This window comes from Henningerozyma blattae, chromosome 7 (genome assembly GCF_000315915.1).
Source record: "Henningerozyma blattae CBS 6284 chromosome 7, complete genome".
Taxonomy (NCBI): domain Eukaryota; kingdom Fungi; phylum Ascomycota; class Saccharomycetes; order Saccharomycetales; family Saccharomycetaceae; genus Henningerozyma; species Henningerozyma blattae.
The window spans coordinates 110,958-138,854 of NC_020191.1; the positions used below are offsets into that span (position 1 = coordinate 110,958).

At 30.3% G+C, this 27,897-nt stretch overlaps 10 protein-coding genes and 1 non-coding gene across 11 annotated transcripts; 8 read left to right on the top strand and 3 right to left on the bottom strand.

The window, feature by feature from the left end:
• Positions 1 to 96: 96 nt before the first annotated feature.
• SEC22 (SNAP receptor SEC22) lies at positions 97 to 741 on the top strand (the record flags this gene model as incomplete). Its single annotated transcript, XM_004181473.1, has 1 exon — positions 97 to 741. One exon carries the CDS (start codon positions 97 to 99, stop codon positions 739 to 741), a length of 645 nt encoding a protein of 214 aa, XP_004181521.1.
• Positions 742 to 1,592: 851 nt separating this feature from the next.
• Positions 1,593 to 2,675, top strand: DCS1 (5'-(N(7)-methyl 5'-triphosphoguanosine)-(mRNA) diphosphatase; the record flags this gene model as incomplete). Its single annotated transcript, XM_004181474.1, has 1 exon — positions 1,593 to 2,675. The coding sequence occupies one exon, from the start codon at positions 1,593 to 1,595 to the stop codon at positions 2,673 to 2,675; it is 1,083 nt and encodes a 360-aa protein (XP_004181522.1).
• Positions 2,676 to 4,697: 2,022 nt separating this feature from the next.
• On the top strand, positions 4,698 to 5,654 carry MED4 (Med4p; the record flags this gene model as incomplete). Its single annotated transcript, XM_004181475.1, has 1 exon — positions 4,698 to 5,654. One exon carries the CDS (start codon positions 4,698 to 4,700, stop codon positions 5,652 to 5,654), a length of 957 nt encoding a protein of 318 aa, XP_004181523.1.
• A 342-nt stretch (positions 5,655 to 5,996) lies between these two features.
• Positions 5,997 to 9,482, bottom strand: YCS4 (condensin subunit YCS4; the record flags this gene model as incomplete). The annotated part of the gene is made up of 1 exon (XM_004181476.1): positions 5,997 to 9,482. The coding sequence occupies one exon, from the start codon at positions 9,480 to 9,482 to the stop codon at positions 5,997 to 5,999; it is 3,486 nt and encodes a 1,161-aa protein (XP_004181524.1).
• A 408-nt stretch (positions 9,483 to 9,890) lies between these two features.
• On the top strand, positions 9,891 to 12,245 carry CHS5 (Chs5p; the record flags this gene model as incomplete). Its single annotated transcript, XM_004181477.1, has 1 exon — positions 9,891 to 12,245. One exon carries the CDS (start codon positions 9,891 to 9,893, stop codon positions 12,243 to 12,245), a length of 2,355 nt encoding a protein of 784 aa, XP_004181525.1.
• A 405-nt stretch (positions 12,246 to 12,650) lies between these two features.
• Positions 12,651 to 13,007, bottom strand: VMA7 (H(+)-transporting V1 sector ATPase subunit F; the record flags this gene model as incomplete). Its single annotated transcript, XM_004181478.1, has 1 exon — positions 12,651 to 13,007. The coding sequence occupies one exon, from the start codon at positions 13,005 to 13,007 to the stop codon at positions 12,651 to 12,653; it is 357 nt and encodes a 118-aa protein (XP_004181526.1).
• Positions 13,008 to 13,401: 394 nt separating this feature from the next.
• Positions 13,402 to 14,280, top strand: DPC29 (post-initiation translation factor DPC29; the record flags this gene model as incomplete). Its single annotated transcript, XM_004181479.1, has 1 exon — positions 13,402 to 14,280. The coding sequence occupies one exon, from the start codon at positions 13,402 to 13,404 to the stop codon at positions 14,278 to 14,280; it is 879 nt and encodes a 292-aa protein (XP_004181527.1).
• A 1,331-nt stretch (positions 14,281 to 15,611) lies between these two features.
• Positions 15,612 to 18,011, top strand: TBLA0G00600 (uncharacterized protein; the record flags this gene model as incomplete). Its single annotated transcript, XM_004181480.1, has 1 exon — positions 15,612 to 18,011. The coding sequence occupies one exon, from the start codon at positions 15,612 to 15,614 to the stop codon at positions 18,009 to 18,011; it is 2,400 nt and encodes a 799-aa protein (XP_004181528.1).
• Positions 18,012 to 21,470: 3,459 nt separating this feature from the next.
• TBLA0Gtrna2D lies at positions 21,471 to 21,542 on the top strand. The gene has a single exon. It is a non-coding gene; the product is annotated as a tRNA-Asp (tRNA).
• A 1,211-nt stretch (positions 21,543 to 22,753) lies between these two features.
• TBLA0G00610 (alkene reductase) lies at positions 22,754 to 23,953 on the bottom strand (the record flags this gene model as incomplete). The annotated part of the gene is made up of 1 exon (XM_004181481.1): positions 22,754 to 23,953. The coding sequence occupies one exon, from the start codon at positions 23,951 to 23,953 to the stop codon at positions 22,754 to 22,756; it is 1,200 nt and encodes a 399-aa protein (XP_004181529.1).
• Positions 23,954 to 25,533: 1,580 nt separating this feature from the next.
• On the top strand, positions 25,534 to 27,471 carry OCA5 (Oca5p; the record flags this gene model as incomplete). The annotated part of the gene is made up of 1 exon (XM_004181482.1): positions 25,534 to 27,471. The coding sequence occupies one exon, from the start codon at positions 25,534 to 25,536 to the stop codon at positions 27,469 to 27,471; it is 1,938 nt and encodes a 645-aa protein (XP_004181530.1).
• Between the last annotated feature and the right edge of the window lie 426 nt (positions 27,472 to 27,897).

The following is a 27,897-nucleotide window of genomic DNA, read 5'->3' on the forward strand; positions in this document are numbered from 1 at the left end:
GTTAAAATTCTTTATTGAAGATAAAAGACCATTCAACGTAAACGATACCAATTAGAGTGTAAGTTATCACATTTAAATAGAGACTTATAAGAAAAAATGATTAAATCTACATTAATATACAGAGATGATGGCTTACCATTATGTACATCAGTTGATGATGATAATGACCCTCAGCTATTGGCTGAAAAGAAGAAAGTGAAAGTCGTTGTGTCAAGATTTACCCCAAATAGTGCTACTGAAGCTACTCTAGAAAGTGGTCCATATGAAATTAATTATATTAAGCATCAATCCATTATTTATTTTGTAATTTGTGAACGTGGATATCCAAGAAATTTAGCATTTTCTTATTTGAATGATATTTCAATGGAATTTGAACATTCTTATAGTAGTGAAATTAATAAAGTTTCAACTAGACCATATGCATTTGTATCATTTGATAATTTCTTACAAAAAACAATTAAGGCTTATAGTGATAAAAAAGTTCAAGACAATTTGGATCAATTAAACCAAGAATTAGTTGGTGTTAAGCAAGTGATGTCAAAGAATATAGAAGATTTATTGTATAGAGGTGATTCATTGGATAAGATGAGTGATATCAGTGCATCTCTAAAGGAATCATCAAAGAAGTATCGTAAATCAGCTCAAAAGATTAACTTCGATTTATTAATCAGTCAATATGCTCCAATTGCTATTATTGCATTTATCTTTGTATTTTTATTCTGGTATATGTTTTTACGTTAGGTAATACTGAAGATTTAGTTATATATAATAATAATATTATTATATATATTTGGTATTTGTATTTGTTAAAGAAATTTTGAAATTTGTGATACAAGGTTTATTTCAAGAATATTTCATAATGGTACTTGTCTAATATATTATTCTAAAATTATTTAAAGAAAGGACAATATATTTGTAAAGTATCTGAAAGTCATCTTATTATTTTATACATAGGTCTGTACTTCATGCCAGCTTATTATGGCTTAAATATAATAAGATAATTAAATTCTTGAAATACTTTTAGTTTAGATAAATCTAATTTTAAAAAATAAATATATATATATATATTGAAAAAATATTGTATATAGGATAAAAAAATGATTTATTATTTTTGTGTCGTTAATATTTTATGACATTTTAAACAGTGCCAACCCTATTTTCAAACCAAAATCAGACCTAAAATAGCAATTTAACCCTGTAATCCCCTAAATTTTACGGCGCTACCATTTTTGCAGCCCTGTTATATAATTTTGTGTACCCTACATCAATTTGGATCAGCCCTAAGGGGTTCATAATAACTTTCAATTTGGAAACCCAAAAAAAAAAAAAATAAAAAATTAAAAATAAAAGGGATTCCCAGATTCGTTAACAGTTTCCAATTATAAAATATGTTTGGGTGGATGATAAAAATTCGAAAAAAAAATTTAATTTTATTAATCAATAGATTAGAACATTTTTAAAACATTTTTAATACATTCTAATAATATTTACTTGTTATTTTTTTTTCTTTCTCTCTTTTTTTAAAAAAGAAATAAATAACAATATACAATTGTAATTGTAATAGAATTGACTAATCTAAATTTTAACATATAATGCCATTAACTCAGCATCAACCTTTAAAAGATTTAATATCCCGTTTTAAATTCCAAAAAGTTCTTGATTCTTCACCACAAACCAAAGTACTTTCACTATTAGGGACGATCGATGGAAAAGATGCCATAATTACGGCAGAAAAGACACATTTTACGTTTGACGAAAATATTAAAAAACCAAATCCTGTGGATGGTAGATCGACTCCAATCTTTTATCAATGTGAAAATGAATATTCTATAGTTAATGGGATTCAAGAATTAAAAGAGATTGCTTCAAATGATATTTATCATTGGGGTCTTGCCATTATTAAACAAGATATGGAAGAAAACCCTACTGCAAGATTGAACTTGATTTGGCCTGCGACTCCGGTACATATTAAGAAGTATAGTCAACAAAATTTCCATCTTGTTAGAGAAACACCGGAGATGTATAAGCAATTTGTTATACCTTATATTGAAAAACAATATGAACAAGGAAGATTGGATTGGGTTGATGATGTTCTTTATGGTGATGTTGAATCAGAAAGAATAGTCTATAAGGATTTTTCAGAAGATAAGAAAAAAGATGGGTTTATCATCTTGCCAAACACTAAATGGGATGGGGTCAACTTAGATTCTTTATATCTGGTAGCAATGGTCTATAGAGATGATATCCGTTCTGTAAGAGATTTGAAACCTTCAGATAGACCTTGGTTAATTCAATTAAATAATAAAATTAGATCAATCATACCTGCTTGTTATAATTTTATGATACATGCAGATGAATTAAGAATTTTTATCCATTATCAGCCTTCATATTATTATTTCCATATCCATATAGTTAATATTAGACATTCGGGTTTGGAAGATAATATCGCAGCAGGTAAAGCTATTTTATTAGATGATATTATAGATAATTTGGATTTCTTAGGACCAAATGGTTATCTGGATAAAACTTTGACTTATGTCATTGGTGAAGATAATGAATTATGGAAAGGTGGATTAAGAGAAGCTGCCATGGAACAAATGGAGCGTGATGGGATTCCAAAACTACCAAATATCGTTAGTGGATTCGACCCAAAATCAAAAACGTTGAATCCTTGATCATTATTCACATTTACCCGCTTTTGACACTTTTTCCCCCTTTGCTTCCATACATTTATAAGTATACATCATAATTAATGTATAGATATATATAATTATACGATTTATATACCTAATAACTTTTTTAAAAAAAAAAAATAAAGTAAAATTTAAAAAACTTTTTTGATTATTGTTATTATTTTCCTATAAGCAGTTTAGTATCCGATCCTTGAAATATGTTTGTTTGCCTTTATTATGTAATTGTGTCATCGCATTTTTTTTTTGCCTAAAAGCCTCTCAGGCATCTATTTCTTCCACAAGGGTTTTTCTTATCCTACTCATTATTATTGCAGAAGAAATAACTAATATGAATTCAAGGTTAAGATGTAATTCATATTTGGTTTAGTTAAGTAGTTATTTTTATTTAATCAATGGCATTGCCTTCTTGTCTTCTTTGGTTAGAAATTTCACTCTTGAATTAAATTAACTTCATTACTTCTAGTTTGTTGTGAAACAGTTATGAGTAAATATATACTTTACCACCACATTAGAAAATGGCATAAACTATACCATATGAACAGTGTTGTGGCTTTTGATTTTAAAGTTAAAATAGAAATATTCCCATCATAATATGATCTCTAATAATTCGGAACTTTATTCTAAATTATAATTTTACTAATGATGTTATTAAAAATAAATTAATCATAGTTACTTTTTCATTCAACAAGTTTCTTTAAAAATTGAAGCATTTCAGTTATTAAACGGTAATCTACCCCTTTAACGTTCTAAGGGATAGATATAAACAGATATTTATCAGTACTAGACAGTTCGACTATTTAGTATACAATGTGTACTATTATGATGGTCAATTGTAGTTTTATCCATCTGATGACGCTCATGTTTTTGAAATAAATTTCAGTATAACAGAGATTAGTAGTTATTGTGTGTAAGTTCTAATTTTAGCAAAAATACTGAATTCTAATCTAAAAGAAAACTTCCAGTTATACAGCTTACGCTATATATTAGATACTTAATTGAACTTTAAAGTTTTTTTGACTTCTATATGTACTAGAAATGAATTATAAGAAAAATAAAACTTGTTAGGATCTAATACTCCAAGAATTCGCTTATAAATGTATTCGTAACTAATGTATATCAAAATAATTCCATAAAAAAATCTTTCTACTAGTACGTCATATAAACCAGATTGTTACTTAATATGGAATATTCCAAAGAGAGATATCGTAAATATAATTCAAAAGGCATATTAAATGAAATTTTACTCAAGTCTGACCTGTATTTTAAGTTATTTTGTTTTTCATCCATTAAATGATTTTCATTTCCAATTTTTAATAATTTTTCAAGTTTTAATTATTTTATTAACTAGGAAAATATTTTAATTCAATAAATAAAAGAAGAAAAATTAATCCTCAACGTAAAAAAAAAATTTTATAGTATTAATTTTTAAACCTCATTTACAAGAAAGTTTAAATATTAATATTTATTGCCTTTAACTTGAATGGCAAATTGTATTCTTCTATAGAATTATTATAAATATGCAGCAATATATATTGAACGCTTCATCTATACGTAACCATAACCTCTAATTGTGAATTTTATTTAAGGTACTTTATTCTTTGGTAAAGAAGCATAGATTATATAACTAAATTAAATATTTTTTTCATTTTTACAATCGTATACCTAACCTTTCTGACCCTCTTCGAAAGAATTATTTTTAACTACAAAATAAAATAAGATAAACGATGCAACATTTCAAAAGAGATACCTAAACAACATTGTTAAAACGATGAAAATATAAAATTAATTCTAAGTCTACTCTAATATTTTTTATTTTTGTATTTATTTTCATATTTTTTTTTCACTTACTTATTGTTTTAGCTTACGTCATCCCATTTTTCTTTTCGCGTCATTCAATCCTTATAATTTTTTTAGCGTCTATGAAAAACGTGAATATTTAATTATAATGATAATAAAAGGCATTAGGATTAAGCGTAATCATAAAAAAACAACAATAGTCGACAGATGTCTGATTTCCACAATACGTTACCACATCATGGCCATCATAAAACTTTATCAACATCAATATCCGAGGGTGATGTTTTACAAGATAATAATGACAAGAATGATGAATTGAGTAAGATTCAAACATATAATGATTTGATTCAATATGAAGAGACATTATCTAAATTAAGTTCTTCTGTGGATAAATATAAACCAGATTTACAGTACGCTTATGATTTAATAGATATTGATAGAAAATTATATTCTACTTTAGATTCATTTGTCAAATATGATGAAATTTCCACTAAACTCAAAAAATTAGAGATTGATACAAAAGCCTTAGATGAAAAAACCAAATCTGTTTTAGACTCTTTAAATGATTGTCATGAATTATTAAATACACTTCCAATGTTAGAACAAGTAGAATTTGAGAAAAATACAATGCTAAAACAAAGAGAAAAAATAAATTCAAAAGTCTTGCTGGATTATGCTACTAAATTAGCCAAATTTACTAAAATACCACCAACATTTAATAAGAATACATTAGGGCCAAATAATTTTATATGGCCTGCAGAAGATGCATTAAGAAGAGGGATGCTTGCTGTTGCATCAGCTCATACTGAAGAGCTAACAGCATTACCAGGTTCTGTAGGAGATGAAGAAAACTCAAAAGATATATCACAATTGAATGCTGATGATGTAACAAATAAAGATAATCATATGGATATGGATATTACAGTAGAAGGTCAAGATAGATTCAGAAGAGGCTCATTCACATTTGGTTCTTTAGACGCTAGTCCCAAACGCTTCGAACTTTCTAATGATAATGCTGCCAACTACAATTCCAATAATAATTCAAATTCCAATAATTCTCGCACCAATGATCCTAATACAGGCGCTCAAAATGGAAAGGAAGAAAATAATGAAGAAGATGCAATGGATCTGGACTTAGATTTATTTGACCCAGATGAATTTTAATAGTTTGCATTTTTTAATTTTTCATTATCTATTAACCATGAAAATTTGTAACAATATTCCATCTTTTAAAAGTTTTCGGATAGCAATGCAATATATTATAGTGTATATATATATATATATATTTCCACATTTATAGATCTCTTTTAACATTTTCCAACTTTTACAGTATGCTAATTTATAAAAAAACGAGACAACTATTGGATTTTAATACCTTATATTTGTGACTATGAATCTTGTAGATAATTAATTAATATTGTATTATTATTATGCTATATTGAATGCTATTTATGCTATTTAGTAAATGACTTATCTAATCAGTTAAAGAAAATATGTTTCTACAGTCTATTTTGAAGTAACATCCTTATAACCTTCTGCTAGAATTGCAGTAGAAGTTTCACTTTTATATGGAATTGTATTAATTACGAAGGCAATATTATCCCATTGTTCTTTTGACGTACAATTACTTAGTCTGCCAACAAGTTTTTCATTTAATTGTTTTTGATGTCTTTCCTTTTGTATAAACGAAACCAAAAACCTGATGATTCTCTTAAACCCATCTTTTTGTAAGGATTGATCAATTGTTAGGTTACTAAAAATATCAATAAACCCATTATAAATTGCATTATCCTTTGTAGATAATTCGGAAAAAAATAATCGACACATATCACTAATGGCTTGATCTGGATTTTCTAGACATCTAGCCATTTCACCTAATTGACCTCTTACTTTAACTTGTCCAGCCAATATCAAAAACGTCACAGTCATTAAAGTTGTCCTTTGAACCATTAAATCTTCATCATGTAACCTTTTATAAAGATATTCTGTATTTTCGTCAATTAAATTGTTGAAACAAACAACCATGTCACCTAAGCCAAGAACTGCGTTTGATCTAATAATTGGGTCCGGTGATTTTTCCATGACAGTAATTAATAGGGGTAGGTTTTTTTCACAGTATCTGGAAGATATACACATCAATTTTTCAAGGCACAACGTAGCAGTTCTTTGCAACATGGGGTCCGTAAATTTATTACTATTAGAGACAATATTTTCAACAATGGGGCAAAATTTACCTAAAATAGAATTATCACCAAATAATAGCTCTATTTCTTTAATTGAATTAATGGCATCCGTAAAATCGTCTTCGTTGGTTCCACCACCTATCATAGCCAATTCATTATCTACTTCAGAATCATTTTCAGTGGTAGTGTCTACTGCTTTCATAATATTTGTAGTAGCTATAGACCCTGGGCCTAAGCCCCCTAAGTTAGAATTTTTGCTTGATTTTTCCATTTCCTGCTGATGTTTTCTCTTTTTAAATTCAGTTTCACAGTTTTCCAAATAAACTAAAGTTTTTATAGCTACTTGACCAACAATAAATAATAATTGGGTTAATGAAATTATTCTCGATTCACTAGTAACAATTAAGGAATTATCCCCATTTGGAGAACTAAATGTCATCATAGATTTCTCTTTTAAAATATTTGAAGATATAACATCTGGAGCAGAAGAGATTTTGAATAATGAGTTGATTGCTTGTTCACACATTGGGTAATATAGCTCGTTTGAAGTGTAATCAATAATTTTATTAAATAACTTCTTTACAGCCTTATCTTCATGCTTCTTTGGTAATGGCTGTAATATAGAGTTGCTTTTTTTTGGTATTAACCTTTCGATAGCAATACATGTGTAACGACAAAGCTCCAAATCTTCTGAACCTGCAGGGCCTAAACCAACGTCTAAAAGTGAATCAAATCCTCTAAGAGGAATTTCTGAATTTGCTAATGAAAGCATGCCCAATATAATAATAGAGCCATGGATGTATTCTTTACTAAAATTATTATTTTGTGTATTATTACAACTGTTGTAAATACTCCATAGAACTGTAAGAACATTATCATCAATAACACTATCATTATATAGGAGTATCAGTAATTGTTCCAAAGATGCCAAATCTGCAGCAGAAGTGTTAAAAGTTAAATTAATTAAATTCTTCGATATTAAATTCGATCTTTCTTTAGTCGTGTAGGTTGGTGGTACGGTTAAAAATAATTGTTTATAACAATATATTAAATGAGATGCAATATCTGTACTGGTAGTAGATGGTGTAGCATTATTTGCAATTGATGTTGACGTTTGAGTTGCGGTGACATCATTCGTACTTTTCATCCAGACTAAATGTAACATTTTTTTAATAGCAGAAGTACTTGGATCTATATCGTAAGCGTTAGTCAATACTATGAAGTCCATTGCTTCAATAACTTCATTCTTATTCTTTGAGAAGATTAAATCACAACCAATGTTAATTGCTTTATGTATAATTTCAATGAATTCAATAGCATCCTTATGATATTGGATCAATAACCTCATCTTAACAATGAGATTCCTATCTGCCTGATTTTCCTTTTCAAAAGCATCAGTTTGATCCAAAGAATTATCATTATCTTTTGTTTCATTTTCATTTTGTTGGCTCTCATTTAATTTTGTAAACTCACTTAATAGATTTTGAAGAGAATTCTTCCAAAACGTCAATTTCAATTGAGAACCAATTTTCTTATTATTAAATGGATGATTTAATAATAATTTAGACAATAATTTCATTGAATTTCTACGTACTAATGGAGATTTATCCTCTAAAGATATTAATGAATAATTTGATAGTTGTAATTTAAAATGATTTAAATTTGTCAGTGGTAGATTTAAATCTATTAATTTATAACAATTTTGAATGGCTTTCGTTCTAACGTAAGGATTTGAATCATAAAATCTTTCCTTTAATAGATCCAATAGAGTTTCGATTTTAGATAGGTATAATTGTTGGATATCACCTACAGAAACTTGTCTATATATACCAATGACAATATTCCCACAAGTTTCAACAACTGCACATCTTAATGTCATTGAACTATTATTCAATAGCTTAATAATATGCCCCATTTGTCTTAGCATTGATACAGGTGAAACTTCTGATAATTTAATCAAAAAAGTTGAAATAGATTTTGGACCATTCGTATCCTTTGAATTAAACTCTATATTACTAATATCTTTTAATACATCATCCGTCAATCGTATAAAATCATGATTATCATTCAAATATGCTAAAAATTCAGGGAAAAAATTGGATAAATGCTGGGTATCTAATAAATTTGTAATAATTAAATTTTCGATCTGTTGATGCTGATTGTTTGGTTGTATTGTCAACAAAGTTAAATTTCTAATGAAATATAATTTTAAAGATGGTAGTTTTATTAATTGTTCGTATTGTAATAAAGAATTAAACTGTTTGATATATAGAGATAAAAATTCATTAAGTTCAGTTCTGATTTGGAAAATTAAGGGAAGATTCATATCAAATAAGGTGGCAGTTAAATTACCAATTGATTCTATTTGATTGCAACAATTTTTAAACAGTTGTGTTTCTTCCTTTGACGCATTATTTTTCTTTTTATTTGACATAGCTAGGGAAATTGCATGTATTGAGTTTCCAATAAAGGTCAATAAAACATACATCAAATATGTGAATTGCTCTAATTGTAATTGATAGAATTGTAAGGTATCCACCAAGGACGTATCTATTTGATGAAGTATGGCATTGAATGATGAAACAACAAGATCTGTTAGTTGCGTTTGCAAGTTCGTACCTAAACTGCTATAATTCAAAGATAGATCTGCCAATGACTCAAATATATCGGGATTCAATTGGCTTGATGATGTAATCAACTGGTCGATGACATTATTGATGAGTTGTGAAGGATTATCCAGCTCGACATGCGAATCTTTATCCTTAGTTTGAAATTCGGTGATCAGTTGGCGTAAACTGAAATCACTCATAGTACCAATAGGTATACTTGTATAAGAGTTTTGCACCAACAATTATGGCTTGGTTTCCATATAAAGGTCTTTCAATCTCCAATATTATTTATTTGATCTATTTATAAAAAATTATCATCATCTCTTTATTTTTCAAAAACATTAAATTCTTGAATTTTTCGCGTTATAACCCTAGTATACCAAACATTGAACCCTGACCAAACACCGGGTAAATATTTGATGAATTTTCCAATATTTGTTTTTTGTTTGATCCGTTTAATATTTGAGAAAATAGTTTAAGGTGGTCCTATTAAATAAATTGAAGTTTTAATAAATTAAATAACAATTCTATATCATTTGTATATTGATTCAGGACTATTTTCCTATTAGCTGAACTTGTCAAAATAACACATCGATCTACAGCTGAAGATGTCTCAAATTGATGTCGTAATGACTGTGGGGAAATTAGACGCCTCTTTGGCTCTATTAACCACCCAAGATCACCACGTCATTGAATTTCCAACGATGTTGTTACCTGAAACTGTCAAGGCTGGTTCAATTGTGAAGATGACTGTGGCACAAGACACAGAAGAGGAGAACAAACAACGTACTAGTTTCAAATTGCTACAAAATGTCATTCTCGAGAAATATGGGACAGAAAAACCAAAAAATCCCCTTTTAAAAATTATAAACATCACTCAAACTAGTTGTGTATTACAATGGGATACAATATCTTTAGGATCTGCTCGTTTCAAATCCTTAATTCTTTATAAACAAGGCATTAGAGCTATGGTTATTCCAAATCCTTTCAAAGTTACGTCCACTAAAATATCTGGCCTTTCTGTAGACAAACCTTATGACTTTCAATTGAAACTTTCTACTACTTCTGGAGATTTTTGGTCGGAAAAAGTTAAAGTCCATACACATAAGATGACAGATATGTCCGGTATCACTGTTTGCTTAGGCCCATTAGATCCGTTAAAAAAAATTACAAGAAATCAAATTGCTACATCTTTGAGAAAAATTGGTGCCAAACAATTACAAGATCATGTTAGCATTGACACCACTCATTTCATTACCAATGATGGGGATGATAATGATAACCAAGAATTAATAAGAGCTAAGCATAGTAATATCCCAATTGTCTCTCCTCAATGGATTAGAGCCTGTGAAGTGGAGAAAAAAATTATTGGTGTCAGAGGGTTTTATTTAGATGCTGATAAATCTATATTAAAGGGATATGCATTCCCAGAAGATACCAAAGCAAGTATAAGTGAAGATCAGTTTAATAATTCTAAATCCCTTGAAAAACCTGAAGAAGATGCTAATGCAGAAGCAGAAGTTGATAATAATACTAGTGATGGTTTAACTAATGAAAGTTCAAATGTTAATACTACAACAGAGCCAAAAGAAAAAGAGGATGATGAAATTGGAGAACCAAAAGGTTCTTCTGAAGCTCCAATTGAAATCTTAGAAAAGAAGGAAGATGATTCTCAATTGGAAAAGGATAATGAAAAAGTTAATACTCCTGTAGATGCTCCAATCGATTCAATCGTTGAAGATACCCCATCTACGGACAATGACCGTGGAACTTTTGAAAAGGATAGCCCTGATTCAGAAGCTCTTGACAATGTAGAAATTTTAGATGCAGTTGACGGATCTGTAGAAAACATTGATCCAATTAATGAAGAATTATCTTCGGAAAAGAAAAAATTAGAAGAAGAAAATGTATTACAAGAACAGGATGAAAAGGAAAAAGAAGACGAAAACGACGAATTTGGCGAACCTGTTCAAGCCCCAATAGATACTAAAGATTCCCTGGAGGATGTTCCAGTTGATAATGAAATAAATCAAAATCAATCACTTAGCGAAAATCCAGCTGAAAGTTCCAATGAAGTACCAATTGAAAAAGTAGTCGAATCCGAAGAACCAACTGAATCTCCAATTGAAGCAGCTCAAGTTAAAACAAACGAAACATCAGATAGTCAAACCGAAACTCAACTTAATGAAACCATTAGCGAACCAGTTGAAATAAACGAACCATCAGAAAGTCAAACCGAAACTCAACTTAATGAAACCATTGGCGAACCAGTTGAAATAAACGAACCATCCGAACCACAAACTGAAGCTACAATTTCTGAATCAATTGAAGAACAAATTAACCCAACCGAACAACAAACTGATGTTACCATTGGTACTCTAGCAGATTCTAAGATTGAAGAGCCAAGCGAAACTAAAGATGAAAATGACAGTAATCTTTCTGAAACTCCAATCCAAAAACATTTAGAACAATTAAAGAATGAAGATGATTTGATTAATATTATAGAAGACGAAGAATCTAAAGCTGGTACTCCTGATGAAATAATCGAACCAAAAGATTCCATAATTTCTCGAAAAGAAGACGAATTGGAAAATCCGCTTCACTCCCATAACCAAGTAGCCAAATCATCCACATCGTTAGCATTAGAAGAATCTCCAGCCGTTTCTACCATTCAAGAGGACGAAGGCACTATTGAAGAAAATGATATGCCAGCAGATATGTCTTCTCTACCTACTGAACAAGATATAAGTCCAGATCTAGATGAATCTATCAAAGTCGAAGATGTTAGTGAAGATGTAAGTGAGGATGCTGTCCAAGATGGTACCGATGAAGGATCTGATGATGCTGATGCTGGAGAAAATGAAAGTCTAGAATCCTCAAACCCAACCGCTACTACCAAAACCCAAACCAATAATAAGAAAAATAAAAACAAAAAGAAGAAGAAGGGTAAGAAGAGAAAATAGAGTAAATCGTATGAACGGAAAAAATAAATAAATTAGTATATCCTCTCCTTGCTTAATTGGCACTTATTTTTTTTATTTTTTATATCTTGAGACATAGACTTCAATGTTAATTACAATTCTACGCCTAGCCTATTACTATTATAATATGTATATGGATATGTATCTACAAGTATATGTCTTATATAAAACATGTATTCTAATACCCTAATGTCAACCATTAGCATGTCCTCGGAACTGGAAACTTAATAAAAGTAAATTAGTTCGATTATTATGATGTACGTAAATAATTATTTTTTTAATATATATAAATTTATAAAGAAGATGAAGAAGGAGAAAGTTTATGTATGAATTATATATACATTAGAGAAAATGTAACAAAAAGAATACTAACATGCTTGGTTTCGATCATTCCCCAAATAACCTTCTAACTCTTTTCAAAACACTATCCTTTTCTGGATCATAAGGATGATCTTTGGATGGGATTTCTAAGATGGCAGGGAAAGCATTTGTATAATTATCAACTGAATTTCTAATATGTTCCGCAATGTGTTGATTGATCAATAGAATAGCGATATCATCTCTTGTTTCAGTGAAGTCTTGGAAAGCCTTTAAGATTTCTTCTTTAGAGCTCTTTCCTTCATGATATACGAAGAAGTTTTTTTCTTGTGTTTCTGGTGTAATTTGACCTATCCCTGCTAACAATAACCCGGTAGTAGTATCTTCATCTGCAATTACTGCTATTAGGTTTCTTTTTTCTGCCATCTTTGTAATGTCCTTATATATAGTAGAGTGATTAATATATATATATAATGTATACACGAATATATGAATATGCTATGATATAAGAAATGACTCAATTAAGAATGTCCATTGTCTTCTAATAACATTGAAATTTCACTAACATTTAATAATATTAATATTTCTTGTAAATTCTCAAGATGATAAAAAAATCATTTTTCAAGATGTCTAAATAAGGAAATTTCGTGCGAGCATTTGGAAAATAATAAAATTAAGAACTTATTGTATAGAAATATTTATTATATGTAAAGATAGCTTAAAATCCAAAATAATAAAAAAAAAAAAAAAGGAATTTACTACCCTTAATTGAAAACACTCTTTAATTGACCAAGCTGTAAAAAATTATAATAAGATAAACATGTTGGTACGTGCAATTAGATCTTCTTTAAAACAACGTGGATTCCATTCCGCGCATGGTGTCGTTTGGTCAGGCCATAATAAATGGAGCACTATTAAACACGATAAAGCCAAGAATGATGCCAATAGAAACAAAATCATTAATAAATGTGCAAATCAAATAGCATTGAGTATCAAATTAGGTGGTGGTAGCACAGACCCTGCATTGAACATGAGACTAAACGCAGCAATCACCTCTGCTTTGAAAAATAATGTTACCAAGAGAGTAATCGAAAATGCTATTAAGAAAGGGTCTGGCGCAAGTGGTGATTCTGGTAACAACTTAGAAAGTTGTACCTATGAAATAATGGGTCCTGGTGGTGTAGCCATGGTTGTTGAAGCCGCTACTGATAACAAGAATCGAACAATTGGATTTGTTCGATCTCTAACAAATAAAGCAAATGCCTCGATGTCCCCAACTTTGTACATGTTTGATGCTAGAGGTAGAATAGTTGTGGAACCTCCTGCTCATTTATTGGGGAACGATGAAGGTGTATTGGAAAGTATCTTGGAATTAGACGATATTGTCGATGTCAACAAGAATGAAGAAGACGAAGAAACTTCAAAAGATGATACAACGACATCATCGGAGGATAATGCCCCAGAAAAGTACACTGTGATTACAGAACCCACAGATACCAACACAGTTAGTTCGAACCTTCAAAAACTTGGGTTCAATCTTCAAGACGTCCGAATCGTTCAAGTAGCTCAAGAAGCAACACAGATAGATCCTTCTGAAGAAACATTCGAGAAAATCAAACGATTTGTTGACCAACTGCAAGATATCGACGAGATCACAGACATATACACTAACATCCGCGGCTGTCCGTTTTCTCCATGACTCATTTAACCTACTTCCTCTGCATACATAATGTCTCATTCTTCAATTTACCCTCCCGTTTAGGCCCAGTTTCTGGCCAAGACTTCATCCTGTATTTAATTTTACTCCATATATACGCCTTATTCCTCTTATGTTCATTGTCACTACCGCTACGATGGCTTTCCCACTCTCGCTGCTTTGGTGCTCTTTGTTACTATTAATATATTTCTTCTCCATAATAGACTCTTGAAACATCTTGCTACGGAAAAACCGAGCCATTATATTTTCAAAATTTTTTTTTTCTATTTTTTTTTTCATTGTCAATTTTTCCATATTTTCTCACTTTTTTTCCGTTTTCTGTTCGTATTTATCCGTGTGCCCAATCAGGCAAAACTGACCGAAATCTGGTTTTTGCCGTTTTCGTGCCTTTTTTTCACCTGAAATTTTACTTCAACAAAGTACTTTGTTTGTTTATTTTCCAGCTTTGATGATGGTGTTTGTTTACCTGTAAGACTTCTGGCAACTTTGTTTACATCCTAGTGAGTCTCGTCAGCGTCATAGTAAACGAATTGGACGTCTAGATCGCCACGAACAAGGCTCAGAACATGGCGTAATTGTTGTCGTGTTTCCTGTTCTTTCATGTTTGAACTAGTGATCTCCATACCTGGCTTCTGCTCTGCTCATTCAGACTGGGGACTCAACCTTCCATGTTGTCAAACTCTCAGCTTGCGGTGATCATCGATCATCTTTTTTATGGCTAACCAGGTTCGACAAGTAATTTAAGAGTTTTCCTCCAGAATGATTCTTTTGCCTACCAACCTAAGTCGTTCAAGAACACTAGGGGGCTCACATTTGGTTTGATTCATCAAAGGATTATATATTGTCTGCTTTCTTCATTCCAACGATCGAAAGCAAGCAAAGGTAAACAAAGTGTTTTAAGATTAATCATCTCTTCGATTTCCCTTCGTCCTCGCCACAACAGCGATTATATCACTACTGTTCAATTCATTCCTATCCATTATTCTCATTACTCTAGCTCTCTACCTTCAAACTTTTTGAAGTAGCTACATCATAATATACTTCAACTATATTATTTAATTAAAGTACGTCTGCAAGCTAGATCCATTCATACCCATTCATTCATTCATTCATCCATTCTTTTATTCATTCACTCTTTATTTTATTCACTCTTTACCCATAGGTTTATGGTTATTACTATTTTTTTAATCTATAAAACTTATTATATTTAAATTAATTATCACAAATCTGAATTTTAATTTTGTTTTATTTTTTTTACTATACATTTTTTACTTTCAAACACTATACACATATATTCACGTTGTTTATTACTGATGCTACGTATATGGGCTATATTTTTATTACTGGCAAGATTGACTTTTGCTCAAGATGTTATCGTGATACAACAAGATAATAATAATACAGCTACGATTGCTAATATCCAGCCTATTGCAGATACCACTACTACCACAATTAGAACATTCTCTGCTGTCATTGCTACAGCTTCTTTAACTTCGATAGGAAATGATGATGATGCCGTATCTACTACGCAAGATCCCACATCTATTGAGCAGGATACGACCACATTTATAGCGGGAGTCGATACTTCGACCGATGAAGACACTACCACTTCCCAAACAAGCATTCAAGAAACAAGTCCAACGGACGTGGTACCGTTAGAAACTTCAACATCTACCCCAATAATCTTACCCATAATAACATCTTCAACTCCTATTTCTCAAGATTTTACTGAAGCTACACCTACAAGTATAATAATAATTACTCCACTCTCATCTAGTACCGAATCTACTACGACTCCATATCAACCAACATCGATGCTTACAGTTCCACCTGCTCCACCTTCAACTACAACCACAACTATTACACCTACTTCTTCTAGTAGTACGTCTACAAGTACATCAAGTACAAGTACAAGTACTTCAAGCATCGATACATTACAAACAAACGAACTCCCAGAAACATCTTCTGTTGAGCCATTGAATACATTTCCTGCTACTGAGCCAACAACTACAACAACACTAGAAACTACATCCACCTCAAGCTCCACCACTTCAACCGAACCAACAACAACTTCTTCGTCGACTCAAGAGCCTTTTATATCAAGTGATTTTTTCCCATTAGAACCAATTTCTTCTACAGAAATTGCTCCAATTATTTCTTCTTATCAAGATATCGAAACAACATCAAGTATACCAATTCCTGAAGAGTCCTCTACAACTTCTACAACTTCAAGTATCGAAACTACTACACAAATGCTACCAACAACAACATCAGAGGAGATTTATATTCCATCTAGTTCGATTCAATTTGTTCCAACTAGTTCTACTGTTATTGAGCCTTTAGTCCAATCTTCCATCGAAACTTTCGTAAGTTCTTCAACGTTACCAACATCTTCACAAATTATTTATATCCCACCAAGTACAACAAGTTCTGAAATACTTGAAAGTTCTTCTGAATTTATAATGGTTCCTAACACCGTGACCCAAACTTCCATTCCAATTTCATCAATTACTATTTCAACAAGTGCTACTAGTACTATCCAACCAACAACAAATAACTTAATTGAACCTTCTTCAACAACAATAATTATTAGTAGTCCACCACCAAGAACTACAAGTACTTTAGAGCCATCTTCATCAACAACTATCATGGTCTCCTCTTCTATTAGAATATCATCTTCATCCGTTTTTTCATCATCATCTTCATCCGTTTTTTCATCATCATCCTTTGATGATTTTTCGTCATCATCATCCTATGATGATTTTTCGTCATCATCATCCTATGATGATTTTTCGTCATCATCATCTTTTGATGATTTCTCCTCTTCTTCCTATTTCAATTCATCATCTACTTCATCAAACCCTACCACAATGTATTCAATTACACCTTCTACAAAAGTAGATAATTTACATCTTACTGTAACAAGTGTCATTCATGGACAAACAGTAGTTGCTGATCAATATACGACAATAACATTATCATCAAAAGAAACTTCCACCGTGACTCCAAAGAGTACTCAAAAAAAGAAAGGTACTCTATCCAAAAAAAATAGAAATATTGTTATTGGCTGCTGTGTAGGTATTGGTTTGCCATTAATAATTCTTACCATCTTTTTAATTAATATCTTCTGTTTACGTTCAAGGAAGACAGATTTTATTGATTCTGATGGTAAAATTGTTACAGCTTATTCAGATACAAATGTTGTTAAAGGTTGGAAAGAATTAATTGGTAAAAAATCCGAACCTACTTTCCAGACTGAAAAGATTCTAGATGATGGGAATGAATCAACTAATTCGATTATGGATGATTCAAGCAAAGATATTACTAATCCAAGTAGAAACATTTTCAATGATCCCTATACTAACCAATATAGTAACCCGAATGGTAATAATTCTAATATTGATCTTTCAGAAACTTTGCAATTCTATCCAAAAGAATATAATACTGATAAATTAGATATATCTGGTTACATCAACTCAAGGGGTAGTTTTGTGTCAGTTTATGATACTACCAATTCATCTAATGACTATTCAAATGATTACACAAATTCCAATACGCATTCGAGTTCTCAAACGAACTCCCACTCAGGAATCTCATCATCATCTCCTGGCTCAAGAGATTATTATTATGATTCAAATAATTCAATTTATAATGATTCAATTGATTTAGAGAACTATGAACCAACAAGAAAATTAAGTATTACAAATCGTTGAGACATCTACCCTCGAACTCTTATTCCGCTCTTTTTAAAAAATGAACTTTTACCTTATAAACGATACCCTGAGATTAAGTAATCATTCAGTTATTAATTATTCACATTTTTTTTCTCTCTTTCAAGCTTTCCAATTAAATGATACCCATAACTAATTCAATTTGCATTCGCTTATATATTTTATTACAACTTATACACACTATCACTAAATGATACCCAAATTTATAGAATTAGAATTTTCGCTATTTTTTTTTCTTTTCTTTTATTTCTTTAATTCTCCTCATTCCTTTCAATAATTATCACCCCATTCCTTTTCCTGTCCTTTCCTTTCCTTTCTCTTCCTTTTTCAATTAAATTTTACTTTAGTTTTCTTTATCCATTTCTTTCGCTTCTAAATCTCTAAATAATTAATTTTCATGGCATTTATTATGCTTTCTACCCATTCATTTTTACTTCTTAAATATTTTTTTTCATTTCCTTTCGATAGATATTTGTTATCCGCATTTATTCGTCATACAGAAATATTTATATTTTTAGTTTGAATAAAAGATTCTTGTCTAGGATTGTCAAAAATATTTCATTTCATACATATTTAATTTTTCTTTGAGTTTTTCTGTGCTCTCAATTTTATATAATAACCATACTCTCTAATTAATTATCTAAATAATATGCTTTTTATCTAAATATACTTTTTTTGATTTAAATTATTTCTCAGTAAAAATAAATCCATCATTTTGTTCAATTACGCTAGTTATATCTGTGTTTCTCCCAAAATTAGAAATGTAGCTTTAAGAGTTTAGAATTCAAATACTATGATATTATGTATTAATACTAATTCAAGATAAGATGCATATTTTTGGAAGAGAAGGAGAATAGCTCTGCAAAAAAAATTGTATGTGAAGAGGCTTATTGCAGAAAGTACAAACACAATTAGGAAAATTGAAAAGAAGGTTTATTGTAAAATTTAAAATATTAGGAACCATTAAAGGTTCAAAAAAACGTTAAAAACCGATACATTGAATGAATTTCTAAAAAGATTTTTGTTTCCTGTCACAGCTAAGGAACACTATAAAAACAGACTATATAATTATATAGTCAGCTGTGCTCTAATAATACTTCTACAATAACGATTTTTTTTATGTTTTTGCTCTACAAATTATTCCTGGAGTAATAATAAGTTACCAGGAAAAATAGACTATTTTGAAATAAATTCAACTAAGATAAAAGCAAAAATAAGTTAAAATAAATTAAATATTCTACAAGTTTGACGTATTTTCATCCTGAACCAGGAAAAAAAAAATTAACAAATGTGAACCCATGAGTTGAATTAATAATCGATGGTATTTATGTTTAATTCTGCTAGATATTTATGGTCTTTATACATACAACAGTAGATATACTGGTTTAGGATAAAAGATAGTATAACGTGAATATACGTTGCTAATAAAAACCTCAATTAGAAAATTCGTTGTCGTTAATTAAAGTACATCATGTAGCTTCTACAGGATATACTAAGCATGAGAGGCACATAACTCTTGTGAGGTTAATTAGGTGAAGAACTTTCACTTATAGACGACGATGAATTAACTTCTCTTGTCCAAAAAATAATGTATAAATTGTCAGAATTTTAGTCGACATCTAATCTTTATATTTTTATATATTTTCTATAATTGTAATTCCTACTCAAAAGGGTAGGAGGTTTCTATACTATAAACAATCTACAAAAAAAGAATTATTTACTGGAATTGAAGAGAGTCTGAGATTATTAAATAATGAATTTTGATGTAATTTTGGATTACTTCTTTTACATACTCTATAAACATCCATATTCAATTACAAAATATGCTCTTTATATAGTAAGTTAAAACAAGCTCCATTCATAATTGTTCTTTAACCTTATTTCCCTTTTTAACAAATACCTTAATTATGAATCGAACCAGGCATGTGAAAATTAAACACTTCATAAAAATGTCATTTTACGAAATAAATAGAAAATAATTATATTATTTTCCAGCATTATTCTCTTAATTATGACTAATAGCAATATTAATATTGAGGATTCTAATGTCGTACAAATTCCTTATCAACAAACCATACCTATATAATATCATTTTAAATAAATAGTTTACTATTAGCAAACTTCGTTTAATTACTAATTGCTCGATTAGATTCTTACCATAAGGTCTCTTTGTACGTCAGCATTTTTAATTGCTTTGAAAAGAAGATATGTGATATTTTGGATCGTAGTTAGATCAAAATAATCTTGGCCTCTTTACATATAATATGTGAAGGATTGTGAGCTATATATTTTGGCCCAACAGTAAGTAAGACCAGTTTATATACAAGTCTGAACAATTAGAGAATATTATGATGATACATACTATATATGGCCACATACCGAATCATGGCATATATTGACGTTTGACGCATATCAGATATAAGTCTAAGTATATAAGTCTGAGACGTATGTGCTGATAATACTTTTGTTTACGATTCAAAGTTGTTGTAGACATATGCTAAACAATAAAATGTAATGTTCTCAAGTTTAGGCTTTAAGCAAACGATCACGTAATCTGATGACTGCGAGCCATATAATCGTACAATCGTGCGTTCACGCAATTATATGACTATGAGTCATAATATCATGCAATTGTGCAATTGCTTGACAAGTTAATAAACTAATATTCAGGATAAATAGTTCTATTTGAAAACGTATAAATAGGACTACTTATCTGTCAAGAATTCATAAGTTTATAGTTCGTTCATATTAATTTTATAGTAAGAAAAAAAACAAGTTATTATTTAAGTACAAATGGTACTCTAGCTTTTAGTGTAAAGTCCAATAACTCAAGAATAGTTCAGGTTTGTGTAAACCCCAAGTCCTTATAGTATTATTAGTATTGTCCCGAGACGATTACAACAAAAGTGTTGTAAAACCGTCTAAGCGCCGTCGCCTTTCACGTAATACTTACAAGAAATCAGTACAAGAGAAGCCTCGAGAGAGAACAGATCAGCTGACCACAGCTGAGAAACAACTATTCAGCAGGCGTGGAACATCAACTGTAACCACTGGATCTGCACCCACTTCTGGTTCATCTCGGACATCTATTAGTAAGAATGTGCTGGAATATGATTATATTTCTTAAATAGTATTTTTCGAGATAAAAAGAAAAACATCTTTTAAACAATAAGTCACGTGATAAAAGTCTTTTACCACTCAATAGAAAATGATATAATCATATTCCAGCATGTACCGCATCCTGTAACTATGCACCCAGAACTATCCAGCTCTAAAGAAGTATATAAAGAGCATGTATAGATCAATATACTATTATATACTATATAGAGAAGGACCAAGGGGAGATACAATAATCTTGTGTAATACGACCTATAACTACTGATCTCAATACCATCCGAACTCCTGTTAGTCTGGTATTACAACAAAAAGTAACCCAATAAATCCCCGATAGTTTAATGGTTAGAATGGGCGCTTGTCGCGTGCCAGATCGGGGTTCAATTCCCCGTCGAGGAGATTAATTTTTTCAAGAATTTTGTTGTTGAGGGTGTCAGGGTGCAGAAATTCCTAATAAATATGTGGTAGATCCAGTTACGACTTGTGACCAAGAGCCTGTGGGGTCACGTGGGCAGAAGTCAGACTTTGGAGCTTATACAGATGAATAAGTATGTAGCTTGAAAATGTGCACAGGAAGAATGTATTCTGAAAGAGGATAGAGTAATCTATCATCAGGTCTTAAGAGATACAGGAGTATCCAAGAAGACAAGAGATCTGAGATTATCTACAGGGCGAGCCTGTAGATATCAGATACAAGTTAGAAGTAGGTTAACTTCTGAGTTAACTCTACAAGTGGGATGATAGGTAAATGTTGAGGCATCGTACTACTATCATCGGCAGAGACTATGCGGTAGGCGTAGTCTACGAATTGGGACTGCGGTTACAATTCTGCTCGTCAAGAGTATCTTCCAGAACGCCGGTTCTGATGAGAACATAATTGTTATGTCCAGGAAGCTTGTGTCTGACGAGACATAGGTCTTATATAAGAGGAAGGTTCTATGAAGATGGATATTCAGGAAGAGTATTCTGTTTAACGAAACAACCAAATTTTATATTAATTCCTGGCTGGATTCGAAAACAGGGTAACATATACATTCTATATAGTAAGAATTATAACTGACCGTAGAACAATCTACGACAGCTATTCGTAATGAAGGTAGCATAATGAACAGATAAAAAATATATATATATATTTATTCTAATAGACACAACAACAAGAGGATAAGTAATATATTATACTAGAGGGTGATCAAATAAATTATTGTAAATCTTTTTTAACGTCATGCAAAATGCGTATTATAAATAATAAGATTAATATTAATATTTATCATGCTAATCTTATTTTAATTCTTTTGGGCGTAATTTGATCTATTATTACTGTTTTTCCTATTTTTGCAAAATTATATATTTATAGTGTTTGTTAATTTATTATTTATCTTATATTAATAATTAATGGCATCATATAAAACCAACAGAATATAGTTGAATCATCTTTCTTTGTGATCGTAACAAATAAACTGACTACTCCAGTCTTATTCACATCATTCAGCATTTATAATTTTAAATGACATCGACTTATATATAGAAATTGCAATAATTAAATATATTTTTTCAAAACAAAACACTTCGTAAATGTTTTACTAAAAATTACTTAGGATAAACTAGATATCTTACTCCTTGTTATAACCTATTTTAATAGCTTGGTTATATCTGAGATATTCTATATATCCCTCTGCACCCATATGATAGAATGTTTCTCTGTTATATTTGTTCAAAGGCAGACCTTTCTCTAACCTATCCGGTAAATCAGGGTTGGAGATATAAAGTCTAACAAAAGCTAATAAGGTTCTTTCATCTTTACTCAATTCTCTAGATATTTCTGGATGTAGTGCCAAATTACCAGCTCTGATGATAATTCCTGTCCAAATGGAATATGCAAAATCATTTGTATCATCCAAATATTCACCTTCACCTTCCAATAAGAATGGGTTCGTCACACGGGGCTCCATTAAATGGATATATACAACACCATTACCTTCTTTAGCTCTTTTTTCTAATTCACCTATTACATGTGAGTATTGGGCAATAATTAATGGTTCACTACCACCAGACATAGTTCCATGAGTACCAAATGCTGAAAATCTTATACCAACCTTTGTATGCCCAACAGCTGCTATCACAGCATCTACTACCTCTAAAGTAAATCTTGACCTATTTTCAATTGATCCACCATATTCATTTGTTCTCTTATTTGATATTGGATCAAGGAACGGATTTAATAAAAATCCATTGGCTGCATGTATTTCAATCCCATCTGCACCTGCATCAATAATTTTTTTAGCAGCAGTTGAAAATTCTTCTACGTATTGTTTAATCTCCTCTTTGGTTAATATATGTTGACTGAGTCCATATTTTTTGTATAACTCGCCATACTTACCGCCAAAATCTATTCCTGAAGGTGAGTCAAATCTTAATCCATCTCTTTTCAAAGCCACGGCATCTGCCTGCCTACCTAACGCCCATAATTGGGGCCAAATATATGATTTGTTATTACGGACTCTTTTAAATATCTTTTTCCACACAGCAATTTGTTTATCTGACCATACCCCTTGTGCATTATCATAGACTGCTGCTTGGGGGCTAATGAAAGTGCCTTCAGTAATTATCATACTACCTGGCCTTTTAGAACGTTGATCATAATACTCTGGTGCCCATTCTTCATTTGGAACATTTCCTGGAAAACTTGCTCTCATTCTAGTTAGTGGAGGAAGAACTACTCTATGAGACAAATTAGTGTCGCTAACTTTAATAGGCTTAAATAGTTTTGTATCTTCTAAGGCAATTGGTTTAAACTCTTTAATAAAAGACATAATTATAATCGAAATTTTTCTGATTTGATGTAATATAGATTTTTTAGTTAATTTAAAATGTTTGATATATACTGGAATGTTTAGGTTTATTTGGAGAGAATACAATTCAAGACTTAAAAACTTTTCATCTTTTATATGATAAATATTATCCTTTTTCTTTGCTCCATTATAATACTACAAACTATAAATCATTAAAGAGATTAATAATACTTTTATATTGACAAATACAATTTTTTCTTACCTTACTTTTGTACTTGAAGAGTAAGAATCATAGCCTACTTGTTTTATTAGCGCCATTCTTGATCAAAATTCAATAATAATAACCTTATTGTCCTGGATTCCGAACTCCGTCTGAATTCCGCCCGAGTTCCGTCTATCTTCCGTTTGATTTCCGCTTTCCACATTCCCGTTTTATATTCCCCTTAAGATAATTGTATTAAAACAAATTTCAATTCAAACATCTAGCTATGTATAGAAATATAATTTTGGCGTTAAATGGATGGACTGCTAGTTATGCTTTAAATAATACATGTATACATCCTATAATAATCCGGGATCTGTATTTGAATTTTCTACACTACTTAGCTCATCTATTTTGATTTTTTCTTATATAAAAATTACAATCTAACTTACTTGCACCAGGACAGGAATTTAGTTAGCATATTAACTAACTTATATTACTTTTTTTCATAATATTTCAGGATAAGCTACATGTTTCTGATACATTAGATATATACTCGTTAATCGAGAAGATCTTTCTATTTTCTTACATATACGTTTTATCTACTGCGGCTATCTATAACTACAATTACTATAATATACTAGATGTAACTTTCTTTAATATTTAATTGTACTAACATTTTTTAATCTTTATTTATAACACAGACCCCTAAATACATTTCTTTTTTTGAAGTATATGTATTGATATATACAAGATTTTTATTTAGAAACATATCTTAAGTGTTAAATATTAAGAAGTCTTGACCCAAATTTCTTTTTTTATTTTCACAAGCCCTACATATTTTTTTTGATAATCTTCGAAGATATTACGTTTTCAAAAATAGTTTTAAAGTTCAAAAAAACAAATTAAGGAATCATTCTGTTTTCCTTTTACTTGGAAAAATAAAATATACCCTTAAAAAACAAATTTTCAGAAAAGTATAATCAGGTCTAACAAACAAAAATATATATTATCTTATTTTAAGCTTCGTCGCATTTACTTTCTCACTTTCACTTTTTATTTTCCCTTTAACAAGAATATTTTGTTCTAGCATCTTCCAAATTTTTTAAAAGAGTAATTTTAAAAATTTACGTTATATTTTTGAATTTTAGAAAAAAACTGGAGTCATAAGTAGACAAATATATGTTGTTAGAACCATTGAGAATATTTTTTATCCTCTAATCTTCTTTTGTGACACATTAGTCACGTGAAAACGAATGACGCTCTAATTTACCATCTGCGTCAGGAGCATTAAAAAGAATGGTGAAATTTCAGTAATTACAAAAGATAAAAAGTTTCAAAATATCAACTTGAAAAGTTCAAATAGAGTGTCAATTAAGCAGATAAACGTCTGTACAAGATGTCTACTGCTGCACATCTGAAACATATCAAACAACACCATCGTAATCGAGAACTATTAGACTTGGTAGTTGATTTGATAAATGTTAATGACCACAATACTTTAGCTTACCTGGCTAGAACTACGGGGATACCTCCTCAGTTAAGACATATAGTTTGGCCGATATTATTGAAATATCACCCAATGTGCATATCTCCAAATGTTATACCTAACACATTATTCTGGGATAATAATGCTCATTGTTATATGCCAAAAAAATCTAATTTGACAAACATCCAAAATAATACCTCATCGTCATCATCAGTTAAATCAAATAACCAAAACAGAACTGCTAATGGTATAAATGATGAAAAATCTTTAGAAGATCTTATTATGAAGGATTTAAGAAAATACTTTCATATTAGAAAAATTCATCCTAAGGAAGAACCAATCACCAACACTATTAGCAATGATTCCACTAAACCTTCTCAAACGTCTTCATCAGTTTATACTACTGTAATTAGTCCTGTGGATGAAAAAGTTTTAAATTTATTATTAGATGCTATTTTGAGCTTTTTAAATAAGTGGTCAAGGATCTGCAGATATGAATGTGGGTTATCCTGGATTGCAATCGGTTTAGCAGAATGGTTTTCATTATCCCCAATTCTCATTAACAATAGTCCTATGATTTTAACTGCGTCTAAAAGAGCTCATCGTCCATCATTTTCGTCTGAATCATCTTCATCGAGTTCTACTTCTAATATATCCCCTTCCATTGAGAATCAAACTTCTCAATTCTTAACTCCGTTATACAATGAATATCCTTTACCAGAATCATTAAAGTCAAAATTAAAACCAATTCTATCATCTAATCCATTATTTTCATTTAATGATATGTTTGAAAGATTAGTTTTAGTTATTTTCCATTGTCCAGATCTAGAAATAGCTCAAAGTGGATTTTTATCATCATCATCATCATTATCAACATCAGGTATTAATAATTATTTCCCTATTATCTCAGGAGGTGACACTTCGTTTCAGCAACAGTTATTTTTTAAAGTATTCTCCTCTATGCTACCTGAGCTATATCAACCTTTAAGTGAAGAAACGTCGCTACAACATTCTGGTTCTAGGAATTGGATTTATTGGTGGATGAAATGTTCTGGTGCAAAAGTTTTACATAAACAAGATCGTGCACGTATTTGGGATCTGCTATTAGGGTGGAGACCTTATCCCAATATGACTTCAATCAATTTTTTCTTAAATTATAATAGTAAAAAATTTGATCAATTATATAATAAAAATCCGAAAATTGAAATAAATGAAGACTTATTTTCAAATGAATATTTCCATAATGATACATTCTGGTTCCCTGATCTTAATACAATCCCTCTTGGATCGAAGAACTTCGAGTCAGATTATAACGTTTTCCAAGAGATAGTTAGGAGAAATAAATGCGATGCTACAAATGACTCACTTATAAAAAAAGAGATTTCAGACATTAATGTAGATATACAAGTGGAAAAACCTGAAATACCGTTTTCTTTGTTAGATCCACATGTTCAATTGATTTTTATTTATGTGGCTATGTTTCAACATTTTGAGTTTAAACTATTAGAATTTGAAGATACCGAAATTACTGAATTTTTAAATAATGTTCCAATAATAACAAAGGCTGATAATATTAGTTTCAAAAGTATGACAGATACAGAATCTATATCTGATCAATCTAACGTCGAAAGTACTTCTACTACTACTACATCGCCATCATCACCATCACTTTCTCAATCTCCTTCAAATGGATATGCTGCAACGTCTAATAATAATCATATGCTGATAGAGTTAGGGAATGATGGAAAATCATCTCATTCCTTTAATGATATTTTAAATATGGCAGGCGATATATGGAGAAAATGGATGTGGAAAGAATTACAAGATACATCTGAAAGTCAAAATTGAATTCAAAATAATAGCATTTTTTTATTGCATGAAAGAAGGTTACATTTAAATTTTCTTGATTGCTATTATTCTGAATGGTGAAACGAGGGTATACCCTTACGTGTGTTGGCAAATAGAATCTGCTATTTCCTATTTAATGAGATTTAAATATTTTTTATTTATTATGATTTATTTTTTTTTTACGAAATTCCATTCTTAACTTTTATATATTTCTCATTATTTCTGTATATTATAACGACTTTAAATTGTTTTAACAATTTTGTTAATGTAACTTATTTTATTTATTTTATTTATTTTTTTTTTCACATTTTTTTTAAATCATTTTTATTTATTGAAGAAGCGGCAATTTAATTATGTTTAAAAAAATCTAGAATGAAAAAAAAATAAATTAAAATAAAATAAAATAAAAAAATACGTAAAAGGACT